This window comes from Larus michahellis, chromosome 1 (assembly GCF_964199755.1).
Source record: "Larus michahellis chromosome 1, bLarMic1.1, whole genome shotgun sequence".
NCBI lineage: Eukaryota > Metazoa > Chordata > Aves > Charadriiformes > Laridae > Larus > Larus michahellis.
The window spans coordinates 7,994,728-8,012,935 of record NC_133896.1 but is presented as its reverse complement, the minus strand read 5'-3'; the positions used below and the strand labels follow the sequence as shown (position 1 = coordinate 8,012,935).

At 43.3% G+C, this 18,208-nt stretch overlaps 1 protein-coding gene across 3 annotated transcripts in view; it reads left to right on the top strand.

The window, feature by feature from the left end:
- The first annotated feature begins 276 nt into the window (after nt 1-276).
- The window catches only part of BEND7 (BEN domain containing 7), a 47,435-nt gene continuing 29,503 nt past the window's right edge, over nt 277-18,208 (top strand). For 2 of the 3 annotated variants that reach the window (XM_074573319.1, XM_074573320.1), the window contains exons 1-3: nt 463-599; nt 4,453-4,536; nt 14,678-14,977. In XM_074573319.1, coding sequence (XP_074429420.1) covers nt 539-599; nt 4,453-4,536; nt 14,678-14,977 — 445 coding nt within the window. In that variant the 5' untranslated portion in view covers nt 463-538. Of the gene's footprint in view, nt 600-4,452; nt 4,537-14,677; nt 14,978-18,208 lie in introns of all 3 variants that reach the window. The other variant, XM_074573318.1, reaches the window with a different exon arrangement.

Below are 18,208 nucleotides of genomic sequence, written 5' to 3'. Positions count from 1 at the left end.
GCGGGGGGGACACACAAAATGGCGCTGCCCTCTCAGCCCCTCTCCCTCCAGCCCCCCTCTCCGCCGGGGGCTCGGCGGGGCCGGCCGCCTCCGTCACGGCGGTCAGGTCGGCCTCGGGAGCGGCGGCTTTTACGGCCGGGGTTGGCGGAACGGCGGCGGGGCGCGGCGGGCGGGCTCCGCGCCGCCTTCCCCCAGCAGGTGGCACCGGGGTCCCGGAGCCGGCGGCGAGCCATTGCGGGCCGCCCTTCGCCGCCGGGCCGCGGCCGCGCAGCCGGCGGGGGGGAAGGCGGCGGCGGCGCTGCCCGGCATCGCCCCCGCGGGGCTCCCCCCGCCGCACCCCGCTTTCCCTTCAAAGTTTGGGGCGGGAGGTACGGGGCGGGCGGTGGGGGGGGAGTGTGTGTGAAGAGAGAGAAGAAGCGGAGCCAACTTGTCCCGGATCCCTTTTAATTCGCCGCCAACCCCCGCGTGTTTTGCTGATTAAAGAGACGGACCTTGGTCCTGCCGCCGCCCGGCCGCCCCGCTCCTTCCTGCCCGCACCATGGAGTTCACGCAGAGGAAGAGAAGCAGGAAATCCCAAAGCTTTAAACTGATCAACGAAGGTGAGGCGGGGGCGGGGGGCGGCCGGGGCTTTGTTCCCCCGCCGGGGGCAGCCCGGAGGGCGGCAGCGGGGGGAGCGGGGCGTTATGAAACGGCGGGGCTCCCCCCTCCCATAATCTGTTATTTAACTCCGTAGTCCTCTGCTTCAACTCCCCGAAACCATTGCACACCTATTTTTTTTCCTTTATCCCCCCCCCCGCCTTTTTTTTTTTAAATTATTTTTTCCCTACGTGTTGTTACAACCCCCACCACAACCCCCCCACACCATCCCCCAAAAGGTGGACGTGTTTTGGTTTGTGGGGTTTTTTTTCTTTCTTTTTTTCCAGGCACAAAATAAAAGTTGGATCGTGTTTCCTGGTAAATCCTTCTTTGGCGGGGGGGGGTGTGTGTGTGTGTGATAAAAGGTAAAATCGGGAAGCGAGCAAAAAAAAATAATGACACTTGAGCAGCAACGGACCTTCTTAGTATTCAACTCCTGTGGATTTATTGTGTTTTGGATGGTGATTTTTTTTTTTCCTCCCCTTGACTGCGTATTTCAAAGAAAAGCCGAATAGAGGTTGCTTTATTAAAAAATCCACGCAGCTAATTAATTGTACGTGGGCAGGGGAGAGCCACTGGCGTGTAACTTGTTCGCTCGAGGTGTGTTTGCTTTTGGTAAAGAGGGTATTTTAAAAGGGATCGTGGCGGAAAATATTTGGATTCATGTCGGGGAAGAAGCACAGCTCTGTCTTTCAGTCTTGTTGTTGGTTTGTTTTTTTTTTAATTAAAAAAAAAAGGTAGAGCCGCTGGTAGGCATTTTAACAGGTGGGCTTCCCAGCCCTGGGGATTTATTTTGGTTGGGGATTTATCCCTTCTCCGGCCGTTGAGATCTTTTTGCCCTGATGGATTTGACTTGAGGTCTTTTTTCCTTTTGTGTTTCCAAGTATTGGATGGGAATATCTCCATGAAACGCTGTGTGTGTCCTGCATGCCAAGTTCAAGGCAGGTGACTGCTTGGATGTAATGTCACGCTTGGGAAAGGTGGGGGACACACACGCGAGTGTCAGAGACTTACTGTCTGAAGAGCAATGTCTTCGTAGGCGCTCGGCAAAATCGCATTTGATGCGAAGAAATTTAAGGATGGAAATAAACTCACTTCGTAGGAATAGTAAATAACAACTGCTGTATCATCGTAGGGGGGTCTGGAGCATCGCACGTACTGCCAATTGAAAACTAGAGGGGCAGTGACCTGTCAGACTTGTCTGAAACATGTTGGAGGTCTGTATGTATCAGCACACCTATCGAGGGGTTTAATTTCTGTGGAGAACAGGTTTGGTTTGTGGGGTTTCGATATCGAACATGCTCTCGACTTGGAGGCAGAGTTAGTGCAGGACTGGGCTGGAGCCTGGGGGGCTGAAAGCGAAACATGTGGAAAAGCAAAACTGAAATTGAAGACTCGGTTTTATTTCTGTCCTAATGGAGCTGTAAAAAGAACATGGGTGCTATCAGAAATAGATGGCTATTTCACAAATTCTCAGTTGCCACTCATTACTGGTTTAGATATGCCGCAGTGTATAAGACAATCTATTTAACCTTGTTTTAATAGGTAAATTCAGTTATGATGGTACATTATTAGTAATTCCTATTTTTTCTGGGGTCTCTTTTTGGACCTGGAAAGTGAAATAGAAGGCTACGCTAAAAACACAACCTAGAGAGAAAATTATGTCTTTGTACTTTGAGAAAGGAGGAGATAAAAATCACATTTTGCATGTGACTCTGCACTTGCGTACTCTTTTTTTTCTATCACAGTTGATTAGAAAGATAATTATGTATAAATAGTTGTCTCTTGTAATTGGCCTTTGCCTCTTGCTGGAGTCATTCCGTAATGTCACAGTTTAGTGTTTACTGTTGTGAAATTGATATGGATTTCGCAGCGCCTGGACTGTGACATCCGAGGCAGAAGAAGGAAACCAAAGAGAAAAGGGTATGCTGTGTCAATTCGGTGGTAACACACCATCTGTTAATGGCGTGTGCCTGTAGAGTACCTGTTCTGTCCCAAAAAAAACTTCAGATCACCTTATCGAGATGATCAATAATGACCAGATCGAGAGGAAGTCCATTCTTGCACTAAAACACAGCCACCTCTGGGGTGAAATGTGGTGACTTTAAGGCAGCAGCTGTAGATCAGAAGAATATTGTGACCAGCTGGATGTACGGAGGGAAGTGCTAGAGAAGAAACCACCTGTAATCTATATATCTAAGGACTGTGAATCTGTAAGTCATTTACTTCCTAGTTTCCACCTACTCGTTCCCAGCAGATCTTGGACACCCTCGAGAGGATGAAAATGCAGAGTATTGTGGGTTGACCTTGGCTGGCCACCAGGTGCACACCAAGCCGCTCCATCACTCCCCCTCCTCAACAGGATGGCTAATGACCATGGGAGGCAGTCGGCATAAATCCCGTAGCTTTAGCCGTATGAAAGGAGCCTTTACTTCCTTGACGTCATATCTCAAACTTCACCTTTAACCGTTTCACTTGTTGGGCGTGCTCGGGCGGCAGAGGAACCCTTTGCATAGCATGTCATCGCTGACCTCTTCAACTCCCTGTTGTGTTGGGTTTTTTTTTCCCCCCTCGCTTTCTTTCCAGGCCCATTTCTTTCTTTTGCGTCGCTGTGTGAGGCTTGATTCTAGTTTACTTATTGGGTTGTTCCTCTTCTTGTGCCCTCCGGACAGTCCTGCTGTACAAATAAATGGGATGTTACAAAAAAAAGTGTGGCTTCCAGGAGGCCTTTCTGATCCTGTAGCTGTTTTGTCTGAGGTGCAGGTGTGCTGCTCGTGGGAGTAGGAGCCGCTTATGCCGCCCTGCGTTTCTGTTGTGCCTTTGAAGTGAATCCCCCAACGTGCCCTTCCACGAGTTAATCTCGATCTCGCTTTTTTGTGAGGCGGGTAAACATAAAAACCAGTTTACGGAGGGAGTAGCTGAGAGCGTTGGGAACAGGGAGGGCGTTAAAGGAGTTAGGCGGGGAGGTGGCTGTTTCAAGATACTGAGTATATTGTTGAGTCTTGAGTGATTTGCCGAAGGACAAAGTGTGTGCCAGTAGCAGAGTCAGAAATAGCATCCAGGAGAGCTGCCTTTAGACATATTTTTTTTTTTACCTTGGACTTACTATTCCCTCTATACACACGTGTAAACAAAGCGCTGGTTTTGCTGAGCACCTGCCTGGGATTACAGCAGAGACCTTCACAGAAAAAACATTCTTTTATTTGAAATATGAATTCCATGGTGAATTTTTTATTTTTTTTATCCTGTAGCATCTCTGACTACGAGATGTTAATGTTTATTCTTCGGATCATCACAGACGTTAGTTTCTGTAAGTGAATATCCTGAGTTGTCCCTGATCTCCTTTTTTTCGCAATTCAGAGACCGGTGACACCAATATGATTTAGTATAGCTGAACGATGCGGTCCTAATGTACGTTGCTGATTTGCTGATTGAGGTGAAGTTTGAAAGTTTCCCTTAGTCTCGGGAAAGGTAAAGTTTTTATTATAAATCTGCTTTCCATCTGTAAAGCAAGAAGCCAGATAATTGGCATCTGGTGGGATAATTTGCTGCGAAAATGAACACAGTAATTTAGGGCAGGCGTAGCTATTCCTTAAAATCTGTGCAATATTTGAGCTGAGTCTCTCCAGTGTGAGCAAAGTTTGGGTTTTTTAGGAGGTGCTGATACAGAGCACATTTTCGGTGGTTAATTTGATGTACATGAAATAAACTGCAGATATATTGATAAATTATGTAGTAAAACTGTAGCAATGTGTTCGGTGTTCATTTTTTCCAGATCACTTGAGTTCTAATTTTTTTTATCGTTTTTCATTCCAGATTACCATCATGAGATATATAAGATCTCTGACTACAGCAATGATGTTAATGGGGAGACCAAAGAAACACAACCAGTTTTTTTAGGTATGTGCTTGTGTTGATTAATTTCCGAGCAACATAGCGTGGCCATTTGCAATTAGGGAGGAAAAAAAATCTCTGTGCAAGCACAGGAAGCGCCTGCCATTGTTTAATATGACGTTCTTTTCAAGACCCTTTTATTCTACGAATTGCCAATATATCCTTTATTAACACTGCTAAAAGTTGTAATTTCAGACATAAATGTTTATTAGTGTCTACACACAGTGCTAATTATCACTCACTCAGAGAGCCAGATGCTGACTCTGCAGTTTTGCAGCTCTGTGCTCACCCCATTTACATTGCATATTCGCTGGCATGCTTCACTGGCAATAGTTTGTGTAATTGGGGTATTACATCTTTGACATCTGGATAACAGAAATTCAATTTCCAGGAAGCTGCTATTTGTTTGGTTTTGCTTCTGCCTTGGGTGGGATAGAGGATTAATGTGCTGTCTTAATGTAATGTCCTTTCACCTCTGTAGCTTGCCTGCTAATCCTGCCATGGCAAAATTAAATTAAATCAACAGTTAAAAATGTGTAAAGAAAACAGAGAAGTAATATAGAGCCTGCAACATGATATATACTGCAGCGTGGTAGGACTGGTTATCAGCGAACCTTTGTCTTTCCTGTCTGTGTGCTTTTTGTCCCGTACAACTCCTCAGCTGCAGAGCGCTTCTTCCTTTCCTGCTTCCAGCCCCCTCCTGTTGCATCTAGGACCGCACCTTGGTACTGCGCCTCTTGGCCAAAATTTGGCGAGCGAAATTCAGAGGAGTTAAGGGCCAGTTTTTTGAGCTACAGTAATGACTCTTGCTGTATAGAGCAAGCTCTTGGGCACCTTGCTCAGGCTTTGGAGAAAGCAGGTGCCTTTGCAGTGAGAAATTTGGTGGTGGCCACCTGTACTGAGCTGCACCAGGAGCCTAAAAATTTTTGTAGGGTGATTGAGGGTTTCTGTGGTTTGTGCATGTTGCCCCCTGGAGCCAGCCAGAAGCATTGGTCCTGAGTGTGTGAATCGGCACCAGAACCCAATCTGCACGCAAAATGCCTTTGTCTCCTGAATTCATAGTGCCACGTCCTCTTCTAGAGGTCAGCAGCAAACGGGAGAGAACAGGAGGATGTCTTGGGCAGTGTGGAATCTTCTGGTGGTTGGAATATTTACAAGGGAGTGAGAGCTGCATTAAATTCCCTTCTCAGCTACTCGCCATTTGGATTTTGAGCAAATATTTCTTCCCTATGATGCCCATTTCCAGGGAGAAGTGAAGGTGGCTGCTGTGTTCTGTGTTTGGATTTTGTGTTCTCTAAGCACTTTTGGTGGCATCTGATGAACCCGATGGAGTGAGCTCCACCAGAGGTTTACTTTGAGTTCTTTCACATCCAACCCTAAATAACGATAAACCTTTGGCAGGAGTTAGGCATCTAGTTGTTTAAGCCAGGATGCTTCTAAGAATGCGCAGGAGTGTGTGCTTAGGCATCTGCGCCATGAGTCAGACAAATTGATTTTGATTTTGGTTTGGTTGTGTTGTCTTTGGGTTTGTTTGGTTTGGTTTGTTGTTTTTTTTTTGAGTATGCCTAGCTTTTCATTGTGACTGAATGTGCTCTGGCATTTAAGTGCCTAAAGTTCACCTATTTCAAGAGCCGGTCAGAATTTAACCTTTAAGAATCTGAGTGCTATCAAGGATCTTCCTTATCAGGTACTGAAGCACAGGGTTGCAGTCCTGGGAGCCCACCTTCAGTTGCTATGGAAAGAAAAAGGTGCTATTTCCTGGCGGTGTCCTGAGCGTCCAACTTTCAGATTTTCTCAAAGCGTGCTGGTTTTGACAAGACTGAATGATGTATGACTGTGTAAGATTTGTAAACTAGGCTTTTGCTTTTTCTTTTTTTCCTTGGGAGTTGGGTTCAATTCAGTAAGTTACTCAAAGCTCACATAACCTTCTCTGCTTTATCTTCAGTAGGTTTCTTTGGTGTCCACTTTTATCCAGATTCCTAGTGACAAAGGCACTGATGTGAGATGTAGGGAAAGCAGTGTCGGGACTGAGCTCAGCTGAAAGCACTTGAAATCTGGGCTCCCACCTTTTGGCAGGAATCTGGGATTAGTGGCATTTGGCATTCCAGCTTTCCTTTAAAAAAATTCACATTGCATGGAGTAATACTTCCATCGTGCTTCAGGGACGGTGGGATAACATCACTGTCCCCAGCTTAGTGTCCTGTCCACAAATGAGGAGCTTCACTTGATTTCATTATTATATGCCAGAATTCATCCCAGAAGAACGTTCACTCCAACTTGTTGGGTTCGAGTCAAGTTTGTTGTCCAGTTTAGGTGTTCTAATTGATCCATGGGATCAGCCGTTGAAACCTCAATGGGATGCAGCCTTTAGTATGTGAATGGATGCTAACATACGTCATGGGAACTATTACCTTTAGAAAAGGGGAAATGTTAATGCCGTTACATTAACGAGTGAAGCTTCATCTGGAATAGGTTGTGCGTATGTTTTGCTTGCACAGTCGAGAATGATGAACTCAAACTCAAGTTTGGCTGAGAAGAGGGGAACTTTTAGGGGAAATGAGTAAATCAGAAGAACCCATTTTTTTAACATGCAGATAAATTAAAGATCAAGCATCAGGAAAGACCTCTGGAACATTAGGTGGTCTCTGTTGCACCAGCCCAGATGGGCAAAACGTGGTTTGCGTAAATGTAGGCTGAAAATTGGAGGAAGCTTGGAACATGGTACTGGATGTGTCCCCTGATGGTTGTGATGATGTGAAGTCCAACTGCTTTTTGAATGGGTCTTGGTGAGCTTAGGAAAGTTGCTTATGTGATGCAGTGGTAGAGTTTACAAATTCGGGGGGGGGCAAATATCGCTGCTGAATTTTGCAGGTGAGGACTGGCATCTGTTTTGTTTTGAAGGAAAAGGCTTAGTTAAGTGGTACCAAGAGGGAGTGCTCGACCTGAAAGGGAGGAGGCAGCCCAAAGCAAAGTGTTTACACCTTGAATATGGACAAGATTTAAGACAGATGTGGCTTCAGCTTTTACCAGTTATCAGCGTAAACCTTCTGTCACAGGGCTGCTAGCCCAGACTTGGAAATACAAGCCCATGAGGGGACTGTACAGCCATATCTTGTCGACAACACTGGTTAAACCTAGCTTGTCTATAAAAAAAATACCTTTCGCATACACCACATTGGTTTTTTTTCAGTCTTAATATTTTATTATCATCACAAAAAAAGCAGAAATATAATATACCTCCAGACTGAGTGTTTTTACAATGCTTTCAACTTGAAATTCAGGCTCTATGTTTGAAAGGTTAATGTAGAAAACTAATTATATTATCCTGGTAACCAAATGTGTGATGAGACATTTGTCTGTGTAATTAACAGTGAAGAACTTTTATAGTTTCATAAAATCGAATGCTATGCACAGTGTGCTTGGAGCATTTGTTTTGAAGAGATGTCCAAAACAGAGATGTTTATGACTGATATAAAGTGGAGCTGAAATGTACTGTAATGCAGGTGTCTGTGCATTTTACAGCATTTCGCATTGTTGAAATGGAAGGCAGCAGATTAATAACTTTGCTATGTCATGGTGAAAATAAATAATGTGTTCTTGGAGCAGGGGAGCAATGCATAAGTTACTCACTAATTTCAAGAATTTATTCTGTCCCAGAAATAATATCCTTTGCAATTTATTCACAGCGAAAAAGTTGACTTAACACAAGTCGGTGAAGTTACTTGTTGCTTTTAATAGAATTATATTGATTGTTGCAATAGTAGCCTTGTAATTAAGACTGCATAAAAGTTTATTTTATATATCTGTGTTGTCCAGTGATCTAACTTCGTAAAGCATTTCCCTTTGGGGCTGAAGCATGATTTTGACCTGGGATATTTCCAAGAACTGGGGGAAGTTGTTGCATATCTATTATTATTTTTTAAAATTGTATGACCCTGTTAATGTATACATACTTGCACTCACTTGTGCTTTCTGGAATGATTTAGCTGTTGCAGTGTGGCATGAAATCCTATAATTTATGCTTCTGTATCTGCTCCTGTTGGGTGTTTTGAAACTGTTTCACCAAGCTCTTCCAAAGAGTTATTTTCTGGTAGTGATCAACTTCCAGCGGAAAAAAAAAAAAAACAACACAAAACCCCCACAAACAAATCCTGAATCATCCCAGGGTCTGATCCTGGGTTTGATTCTGCAAATTGCTTTGCTTACATTAGTGTTTGTGATGCTTATTAACTTTCTGTGTCTTGTGGTAGGCAGGAGCGTCGATGGACCCATGTCCTTCCATGCTTGGTTTGGGAGTAGGGTGTCTAATTTGAGGGTAATCCAGTTTTCTTGCAGATACAATCTTAGTGCTTTGTGGTGATGTGAAGAGAGCTAAGTGCTTTTAAAACACACTTTGGAGCACCACTAAGATGTCTCAGCTAAGACAGCTTAAATGTCCCTGTGTGTTAGCTGAGGGTAGTCAAAGTCGCCGGCTCGTAACTCATGTTGCTTGCGTGACCCTCTGACACTGTTCGTGACCACTGCTCTCCCTGATGACTCAGGGTTTAGGTTTTTCATTTGCAAAGCGTGTTGTTGCCTGTGTTACTTGTTCAATATTGGCTCCTATATGCCAGCAAAGACTGGGGATCACTTCGTCCAGAAATGCGCGCTCACCCCGTCAATTTAGCTACACAGATGCCCGATTCAAATCATCCACAGAGCAGTCGCAACAACTTTCCATGTGATTTAGGAAACCTTTGATCTGATAAGGAATCATGCACATGGCTCCTCTATTTTTCCCATGCTGACCTTCATAGTTTTCTATTTCAGGACTACTTGTGGCACAAGATGAGTGTGGCAAAAATGTCTTGAGTTTTGAAAGTTAGGGTTTGATGTGGGTGTAGTTTTTGCTGAGAAGGGATGCTTAGCTCCCTTCTAGGATAACTGTCCTTTAAGGATATAGTTGAGTACCATGTAACGCTCGGTAAGGTGTGTTGGTGAGTTCAGCCTGGCTGTGCACTGGGGACATAGAGTCATAGAATCACCTAGGTTGGAAGGGACCTTTAAGGTCATCGAGTCCAACCATCAACCTGACACTGACAAAACCCATCACTAAAGCATATCTCTAAGCGCTATGTCTACCCGTCTTTTAAATACTTCCAGGGATGGTGACTCAACCGCTTCGCTGGGCAGCCTGTTCCAATGCTTGATAACCCTTTCAATGTAAAAAATTTTTCCTAATATCTAAACCTCCTCCGGTGCAACATGTGCCCTGCACGCGCATACCTCCCAATTTCTTGAATTAGCCCTAATTGAGCTGAATTAGCCCTTACAAAAATCTTCAAACACAGCAGCCGAGTTTGGCTGGCCCTCTTCCAGGAAGGGCAGCATTCAAGTGGTATCTAATAAACTGGTGTTTAATATGTTCGATTATATAAGCCCTTGCAATTCTTTATTATTTTTTTTTTATTGAGCTTTCAAGCCGTATACGTCGACTTACACCTTTTCTCACCTCTGAAGCCTTGTTTCCTTACAAACCAGGCTGATGTTGTCAGCTCACATGTGCTTGGCTGGCTGTCGCTGCCGTTCCTGCCCTCCCGATAGCTTCTGAACTCAGCCACCAACTTCAGCCTAGTTTGACACAAAGGTGGAAATCTGTGAGATGCAAAGTACCTTCAGCGGGCAGCCTGACGGAGGAAAAAGCCCTATTTGTAGAGCCACGAAAGGAAAAGTTTCTATAGGAGTTTTGTCTGCCGAAACACAATACAACATAAAATTAGCTAGTAATTCATAGAAAATTAAACTGTATTAAAAAAGTCAACTGCTCGTGAATATTTCCCAAAACATATGAGAAACATAAATGTTAAAAATAAAGAAATTAATTGCAAAATATTGGGCCAAGAGACCATTATGGTTATTTGTTTATATAAGTCAAAGGAAGAAAACATCAAAAACAAACGATTGTCTCACCTTAATTCTGCTCATTCATTTACACACTTTAAAACACATAAATTAACTCCAGATGTGGCTACCACTTCTCTAATAGTGGAATAAAATTAGTATTTTAACATGTGGGTATGGTCGCATATCATTTTATCATTCTTTATAGCACTATGATAATATTGAACAAATTATTCAGAAAAGTATAATAACTTGTTTGTAGGCAGTGTGCTATATTTATATTAAGTTTAATAAGCATAATAGGGAAAAGATGGTAAGGCAACTGGGGTAAAGAATGGAATTAATGAATTATCGATACTATTTTGTTAACTGGAGTTGTTTACAGGTCTGTTGCTTCAGACAGATGCACACTTAGTGTGTGGATGTTACTTCATCCTAGGACAGTTCTGGTTTACATTTGCACATTTGGAATTTTTAACGTTTTTACAACTTTCAAAGCAGGAAGTTTTTATACTGTGCACGCTTTCAGTAAGGAAAGAGATGGAAATGAATTTGGGGGAGATTACTGCATATTTGATGTGGTGTTTATGAAAGGGCTTTGGTTTGCCTTCTTTTTGTTTTATAAGATTACAATCAGGCCATGTGGGAAAAATGGGTTGTATATAAGGGGACATGGTAAAAATAGTTCTAATAGTAATTTTAAAAAATTGTTAATACATTTTTGTTATGACTATTATCATCTTTCATATAAGTTCCTAAATAGGGCTGTAATTTGCCATGTTTACCTATTTTGAGTAGTATTTTTTAAGTATTTCAGTGTTTTGCAAGTAAATTCCTTGGTTTCAGATAAAACCAAAGGGATTATATGGGAATCCAAATGGCAAAACCTGTAGCTTCCTGGTCGGAGGCATCCCCGTCTCTTCGGGAGAGGTGGGAACCCCCGGTACATGTACAGAGAGAGGCTGGAATATGCACGGCTTCTCTCACGCCTCAACATCTACTTCAGGAGGCTTTTCACAGATAGGTAATGCAGATTTTTATGTAATAAACTGTGGTTTTTTAGTGCTCGATTATCCCATTCAGCATTTAAGAAGGAAGGCTGGCTCTTCCATAGGATATAGTGGCTTGAGCTGTTTGGTTTTCTCTCTGTGCCCCATCTTCGTGTTTTCGTTTTGGGTTTGGTTTTTTTTTTTTTCATTTTTTAAATTACACGGTTATTATCTGTGCAAATCATCAGCAGTGGGATAGCTGATAACAGAATGCTATCACTGGGCTCTGGAGCAAATAGCCAAATGAGATAGCCAGGGAGCAAGAAGTTAAATCTGTTACTGTTCCTGCGCCTGCCTGCAGGTTTAGGTGGTGTAAATTCAGCTATTCTCCACGCGCGTTGGGAAGGATGCTGCTGTTGCTGGCTAGTTACAAATTAAAAGCTGTAAAAAATCGTAACTGGGAGAGGGAGGGATGTAAGCTTGCACTGAAAACTTAAGTCAAGCCTATAGCCTGTATGTTTTCAATGACCTTCCTTACAAAACAGAAGAGTGTTTTGGGAAAAACAAAAAAAAAAAAAACCCAAAACCAAACAACAACAGAAAACGGGGAAATAAACAAAAAAAAAACCCCAAACCAAAACGCAACAGACAAGTTCACAAAGGGGGAATCTCCCTGTTTTAAGCAGGGAGCAAACTAAAGAGAAAGGCATGCTTAGGTAGGATGCAAGTTCAAGGTTTGCTGTAACATAAATGTAGGGCTTTTTTCTGTTTGGAAGTTAAGTATGCTCATGTCACTGTATAGGAAGGTTTCTATATGAAGGAACAAGGGACCAGAATCAAGGCTGAATAAGCTCAATTAACATTAATATTTTATGTAATTGGGTAAGGGAAATTTAATCTTTCCAACAACCTGTCACCCGACCAGCCACGTAGCACGCAGTCACTGCACCCGATGGGAGGAGGTGGCTGGGAAGCTTTTTTTGATATTCAGATACGTTTTGCTATTGAATACAAATCCAAATTGCCAACATAAAACTCTGAGAGCCCAGCGCACCGCTAAATGGTTCGGTGATCCGGGATTGGTTCGCGCTCCGGTGTTCTGGGAACGTTTGGAGCTTGGAGGTGGGCAGATACAGCCACGTACTGGAGAAAGGCAGTCTTCAGTGTACAGATCTGAGTATCTCGATAATTGGAGCCCCATGGTACTCTGTGGCCTCTCAAGGTTGGGAACTGCAAACAGTCAACCCCTGGTTGGGCTGGGGCCAAAAAGCGTCATTTTAAAGGAATTGGTGCTGTGATTTGTTAATTAAATCACACCCACACACATAAATCCACAGGCAAACCAACAAAATAAATACAATGCAGAACTTCCTTGCTAAGGGCTTTTCTCGCTGCTTTAGCTGGGATGGAAACGGTGCTGGAGTATCTCTGCACGGGGTTGACAAATATTTTTCTAAGTTTGGACTGGGAGGTTTCTTGCAAACCGCCCACTCTCCTCGCTGGATCGGGGTGGGCTGGAGCCAGCTGGCACCAGCCCAGGGAACCGGTGCGCCGGGTCAAGCGGGAGATGCTCTGATTCAGCAGAGGCTGGGGTGGATGGTACAGCTTGGCTCCCCTTCTGCTTATTCGCCTCCTACGGCAAAAACTCCCTCTTTGGGTAGTGGGTACGCCAGGCTGGCAGCGTGTTTCAGCTACCTTGAGCTTGGCTTGTGTTGGGGAGAGCGTTGCTGCTCTCGTGGCTGTCTGGTTTAGCCAGCTGCCTAAGTTTAGGCAACTGAATAGTGCTGTTGAGTTGATAAAACTGCTCACGTACGTGTCTGGCATCAGACACTTCCCAATACCTTGTTGAACCAGAGACGATGGCGCGTTGCATCTTTGGGGTGTGGGGGAGGGGGACACTCCTTATGAGGGAGTGTAGCGATAGGACAAGGGGTAACGGTTTTAAACTGAAAGAGGGGAGATTAGATTGGATATCAGGAAGAAATTCCTTACTGTGAGGGTGGTGAGACACTGGCCCGGGTTGCCCAGAGAAGCTGTGGCTGCCCCATCCCTGGAGGTGTTCAAGGCCAGGCTGGATGGGGCTTTGAGCAGCCTGGTCTGGTGGGAGGTGTCCCTGCCCATGGCAGGGGGGTGGAACTAGGTGAGCTTTAAGGTCCCTTCCAACCCAAACCATTTTATGATCTTGGGTTTTGGAGCATAATTTTTTTTCTTCTGAAGTTTCCTTTGCAGTATTGCTTTGCCAAAAATAGCTTTATTTTGGGAAGCACAAATGTAAATTGAGTAGAGGTTACCAAGTATTACTGTATTAAGTAGACTATAAAGGAAGGTTGATTCATCAATTTCTTGATCTTCTTCACTCCATTTGTTTGGGATGTTTGATTTTTCTATTACCAGTAAAAAAATAGAAGCTTCTTATTTTAGAAGGGGCTATGAACACTTCCTTATTACTAGTGAAATGTAATGTATGCTTTAACGAGCAAAATAGCTACTATCTGCCCAAAACACATATATTCATTGTGCAATCAGTAGTTTCATACGTAAAATTAATCCTTAAATGGTGCCAGGAGTATTAAAGTGTGTAATTGTTATTATTTAAATGCCTTGAATTTATTTGGAACAGTCACATTTTTCTTGTATATATTTTCATTTTGTTTTCATAATCTACACTTTTAAGACACCCAGCAGTTACGCTATATAAGGTTATACACGTCTTAGCTGCTTTTTAATTTATTCCTGTATAATCCAGTATTATTAAATTCTGTGGACTAAGGGACTGATCTTGTTCATTAAAATCAATAGATGCAGTGTTGCTCTGTGTGTGTGGTGTGGTGCTTTTTGTGTTGTTTCTTTGTAAGATCCATCCTTCAGCATATAGCCAACTGATATATAAAGGGTCTGATCCTTTAGGCGTTACTTGGGGAAATATCTGCTGCTGTCAATGCCTGAATAGGATCAGTCTCTTAAAAGGAAAAGTTTATTTGAAATTGCTCTAGCTGTTATTATTTCCTTCTGGAGAAAAATAATCTTACTCGTCAAAGCTTTAGAAACAGCATCAAGAAAGCCAAGTTCAGCAGGTCTTTCAACCGTGAGCTCTCAGCCATCGCTGTTTCAAAGCGCAGCCTGGTACATACCAACGGCAGCTCAACCATCTCTTTTCTTTCTCGCCTTTATTTATTTATTTTTGTGCTCCAACTCTTATTGGCATCTAAAATCACTAATCTCTGCCCATTACTGTTTTTGCTAATTTACAGTGATAACTGTGGCTCTGTTTTCATTAGGAGATGAAAGCCGGGAAATTAAAAAACAAATTACAGGGATGAGAAGATTACTGAACGACAGCACTGGAAGAATCTATCAACGAGTTGGCAAAGACGGAGAAAAACTGAAGGAGGAGCCCCAAGATTTAGACTTAGCCTGGGCCCAGCGCCTGAATCCCCCTGCAGAGTCCCAGGCGAGCCTTCATCCTTCACAGAGCGGCACATGGAACGAGTTATCACCCCAAGCTAGCCATTTTTCAGGGCAATACGGAACTCGATCCAAAACGTTCCAAAATCAAACGCGAACCGTGGCATCCAATGGTATGATCTGCATTAGATACTGAGAACAGTATATTTTTTTTGCTCTCCTTGTAATGTACTAAATTTCTGCCTTTGTTGTGATGATTTATTGTACTGCTGCACTGAAATCAGTTATAGTTCAGAGTCTACAAAATGAGCACATAGTTATCACTTTGAAAAGGTGCGAAAGTGGGCACAGTGCATTCTGCTACCATCTGTCTTAGCTTTTAAAATGGATTCCTGGTGATAGGACAGAATTACTCAATGCTGTTACAGGCTTAATTTCTATACAGTGCTTATTAAAACAGCTTTTGCCATTGTTATTAAACTCATAGCTAATTAAATGTCAACCTCTACCACTCCTCTTTGCAATGAGTAATGTAGCACTGTTGTGACACCACTTGCGGAGCAGGATTCTACTGACTTTCATAAGGGGATGGCATCAGCCTTGTAACTGGCTGCTGAACTTCAGGTACAAAACCCCATGACAGCCTTAGGCTTTTATTCTGATGGGACTATCAGAAAAAAGAGATGATGGAGTCTTACCTATGAACAGCATGTACTACAGTGTGGTCCATCTTGTGCTGGCAGGGAATTCTGCCCTGAAGTAGATGACAGTGTGCCCTAAAAATGCTTTCTTCTTGTTGTTTTAAGTCCTAGAAAATCAAGGTTTTACTGCCAGATTCCTGAAGGTCTTCCTTAACGATCTAAATGCAATTCAGAAAGTTTTTCTCCTGATATTCAACCCTAAACTTAGAGGGGATTTTATTTTAAAGCGGTACCTCAGTTGTAAATTCTGGAAAATAAAAACAATTGTGAGATTTCGTCTGAGAACATTATAGATTTCCAATTTCCATTTGATTCTGAAGGTATTCGTGCTTCCCAGTAGGGGCATCTGCTGTGTGTCCTTCTCTAAAGGCATACAAGTTCTCATTGCTTGTATCTTAAAAAAAAAAAAAACAAACAAAAAAACCCAAAAAAACCCCCCTGTTATTATTCTCAGTATTGTCCTCTACTGTCACTGCACTAAAAAACATACAGTACAGCCCTAGGTTTCCCCAGATTGACTGTTTCTCTGTAGAGACAATGATTGACACAGATGTACCAGCTGACCTGGAGAAAGCTGTTGCAGTAGGTCATGCTAGTTTTATTTATTTTATAATCCAAAACATAGTTGTGAGGCTTTTTTAAAGATGCAGATCCAAGGGAGAGGGGAAAATGCTTGATAGGAGTTAGCATCCGAGTCTAAAACTATGCTCTCAAAATCCCAACATAACAACCTCCTAAATGTGGAAGGACATGAAATTCATCAAACATCTCCCTCTTTGCCCTGAGAGTCCCTGGGCACCAGCGGGGACGGTTCTCTGCATGCACAGAAGTGCCCAAGCCTGCACAGATTAGGTGCTTATTTCCTGCATCCAGAAAGTAGGTGGAGCAGCACCTCTGTGCCCTCAGGGGCCTGATGCAGCATGTGAGCTAAAACGCGTTGACAGGATTTGGCCCTGTATGCAACAAAATGTCAGCGTTTTAGGTTTTTTGCACAAGGAGGAAAGATTGGGCTGATTTATAATCTCCTACAGGTTAGAACGGTGTGTGAGACAGTAGAAGGGTTGGGTTGAGCGACCTCCGGGCTGGTCAGGAGGAACGTCCAAGCTCCCAGCTCCTGGGGCAATGCACCAGGAGCCACCTTCCACCCCTCCCTCTGCGTCTGTCCTACTGCAGAAAGGAATGCAGTCTTTTAGGTTATTACATAAAGATGGGTGTGGGCCCTCTCCTCTGGCCACCTTGGAAAAGATGACATGCATAGCTCTTTGAGAGCAAGATTTCAGGTGTCTACCTCCAGTGGGGTGTTGTGATCCTGATGGACAGTTTTGCAGCTTTGGCTCCAAAGCCCGGCTTCTAGGAAAGGAAAACTTTTGATGCGTTTCTGGGTTGTGAGCGAGCTCTGAAACTGCTCCTCACCCAGCACGCAGCTCTTCTGGGTGGCTGTTCTAAAATGCCCCATTTCCCCCATCCCTTGCATTGGTAGCCTGAGTATCTAACTCAGTATTTTAGATGTTATTCAGAGGATGGACAAAGTCCTTAAAAGCTGGGTGTAGAAATACAATCAAATATTAAAAGAGATACTGCTCCTTGGTACCAACCACGGTGTTTAAACTCATCTGAGCAAAACTGTTCAGGTAGGACATAAGCTTATGATGTGGGGCTGTCAGGTCTAGGTCATCACTGGGGAGATGTCCGGGCATCTAAGAGCAGGTGGTCCGAGTCCAGAAACTCTTCCCGTTGGATAGATAGCCTATAGGAAGCCAAGATGTATGTTGTAGGCTGTGTGAATTACTCAAATTTGAAAGCAATAGGCATCTACGTGCATCTAACTAGCATAGTTATCTACTCCCATGGCACAGGTGGTTCAAGGAGAGCCTGGAATGGATATCTCATAGGTGCTGGTGTAGAAAGCAGTCATGAAAAAGGTATTGGCAAAAACAGACAAAGGAAAAGCAAATTCGGTAGTGATGCAGCAGCTGAATCGCTTTTCGGTTGTGCGGAGGTCATTTCCAATGGGTTGCACTTGCATGGTTTTCAAACGTAAACTGGTGGTAGCAATGTTACGCCAGGTGAATTCGCTCCCAGCAGAGCCAGCTGCAAGAACCACTGTCCTGGGCTACTCACTGCTCACACGGGGGAAGCAACTAATGTATTTGTGTCGTCTCCTCTCAATCATACAAGCCGGTATCAAATTTGCCTGCTGGCTAGCTTCCAAAAGAGAGGGAGATGGCTCTTTAAAGACTCCTTCATAAAAATAAAAAGTCTGTTCTCCTTTTAAAATTAAAAATTGATTTATAACAAGTTGAAAAGGGTTGCTTTTGTCCTCTAAAAATGATAAAGATAGTGCTTGGAACAATGACTGAGAACACTCTACAAGATGTTTCTTACAACACAGTAACTGATCAGAAGAGGGAGGATAGAAAGAAAATAAAAAATCCTCATGAATATGTATGAAGTCAGTAGAACCCTGCTTTGATTTGAAATATTGGTGGTCTCTTTTCCCATTTCCAGTACCTATGGTAGATTTACATGGGTAATTTCTATCAATGCTAATGGGGATTATAATGTAAATCTCCCATGCCTCAATGGGAAAATAGACCCTTTGGTTTTCCATCAGGCGCCTGCACGCTTTCATTAGGAACGTGTTATATTGCAACAGGAAAGATGTACAGGTATTTACTGATACAATTTGTCCAAGTTTTCACA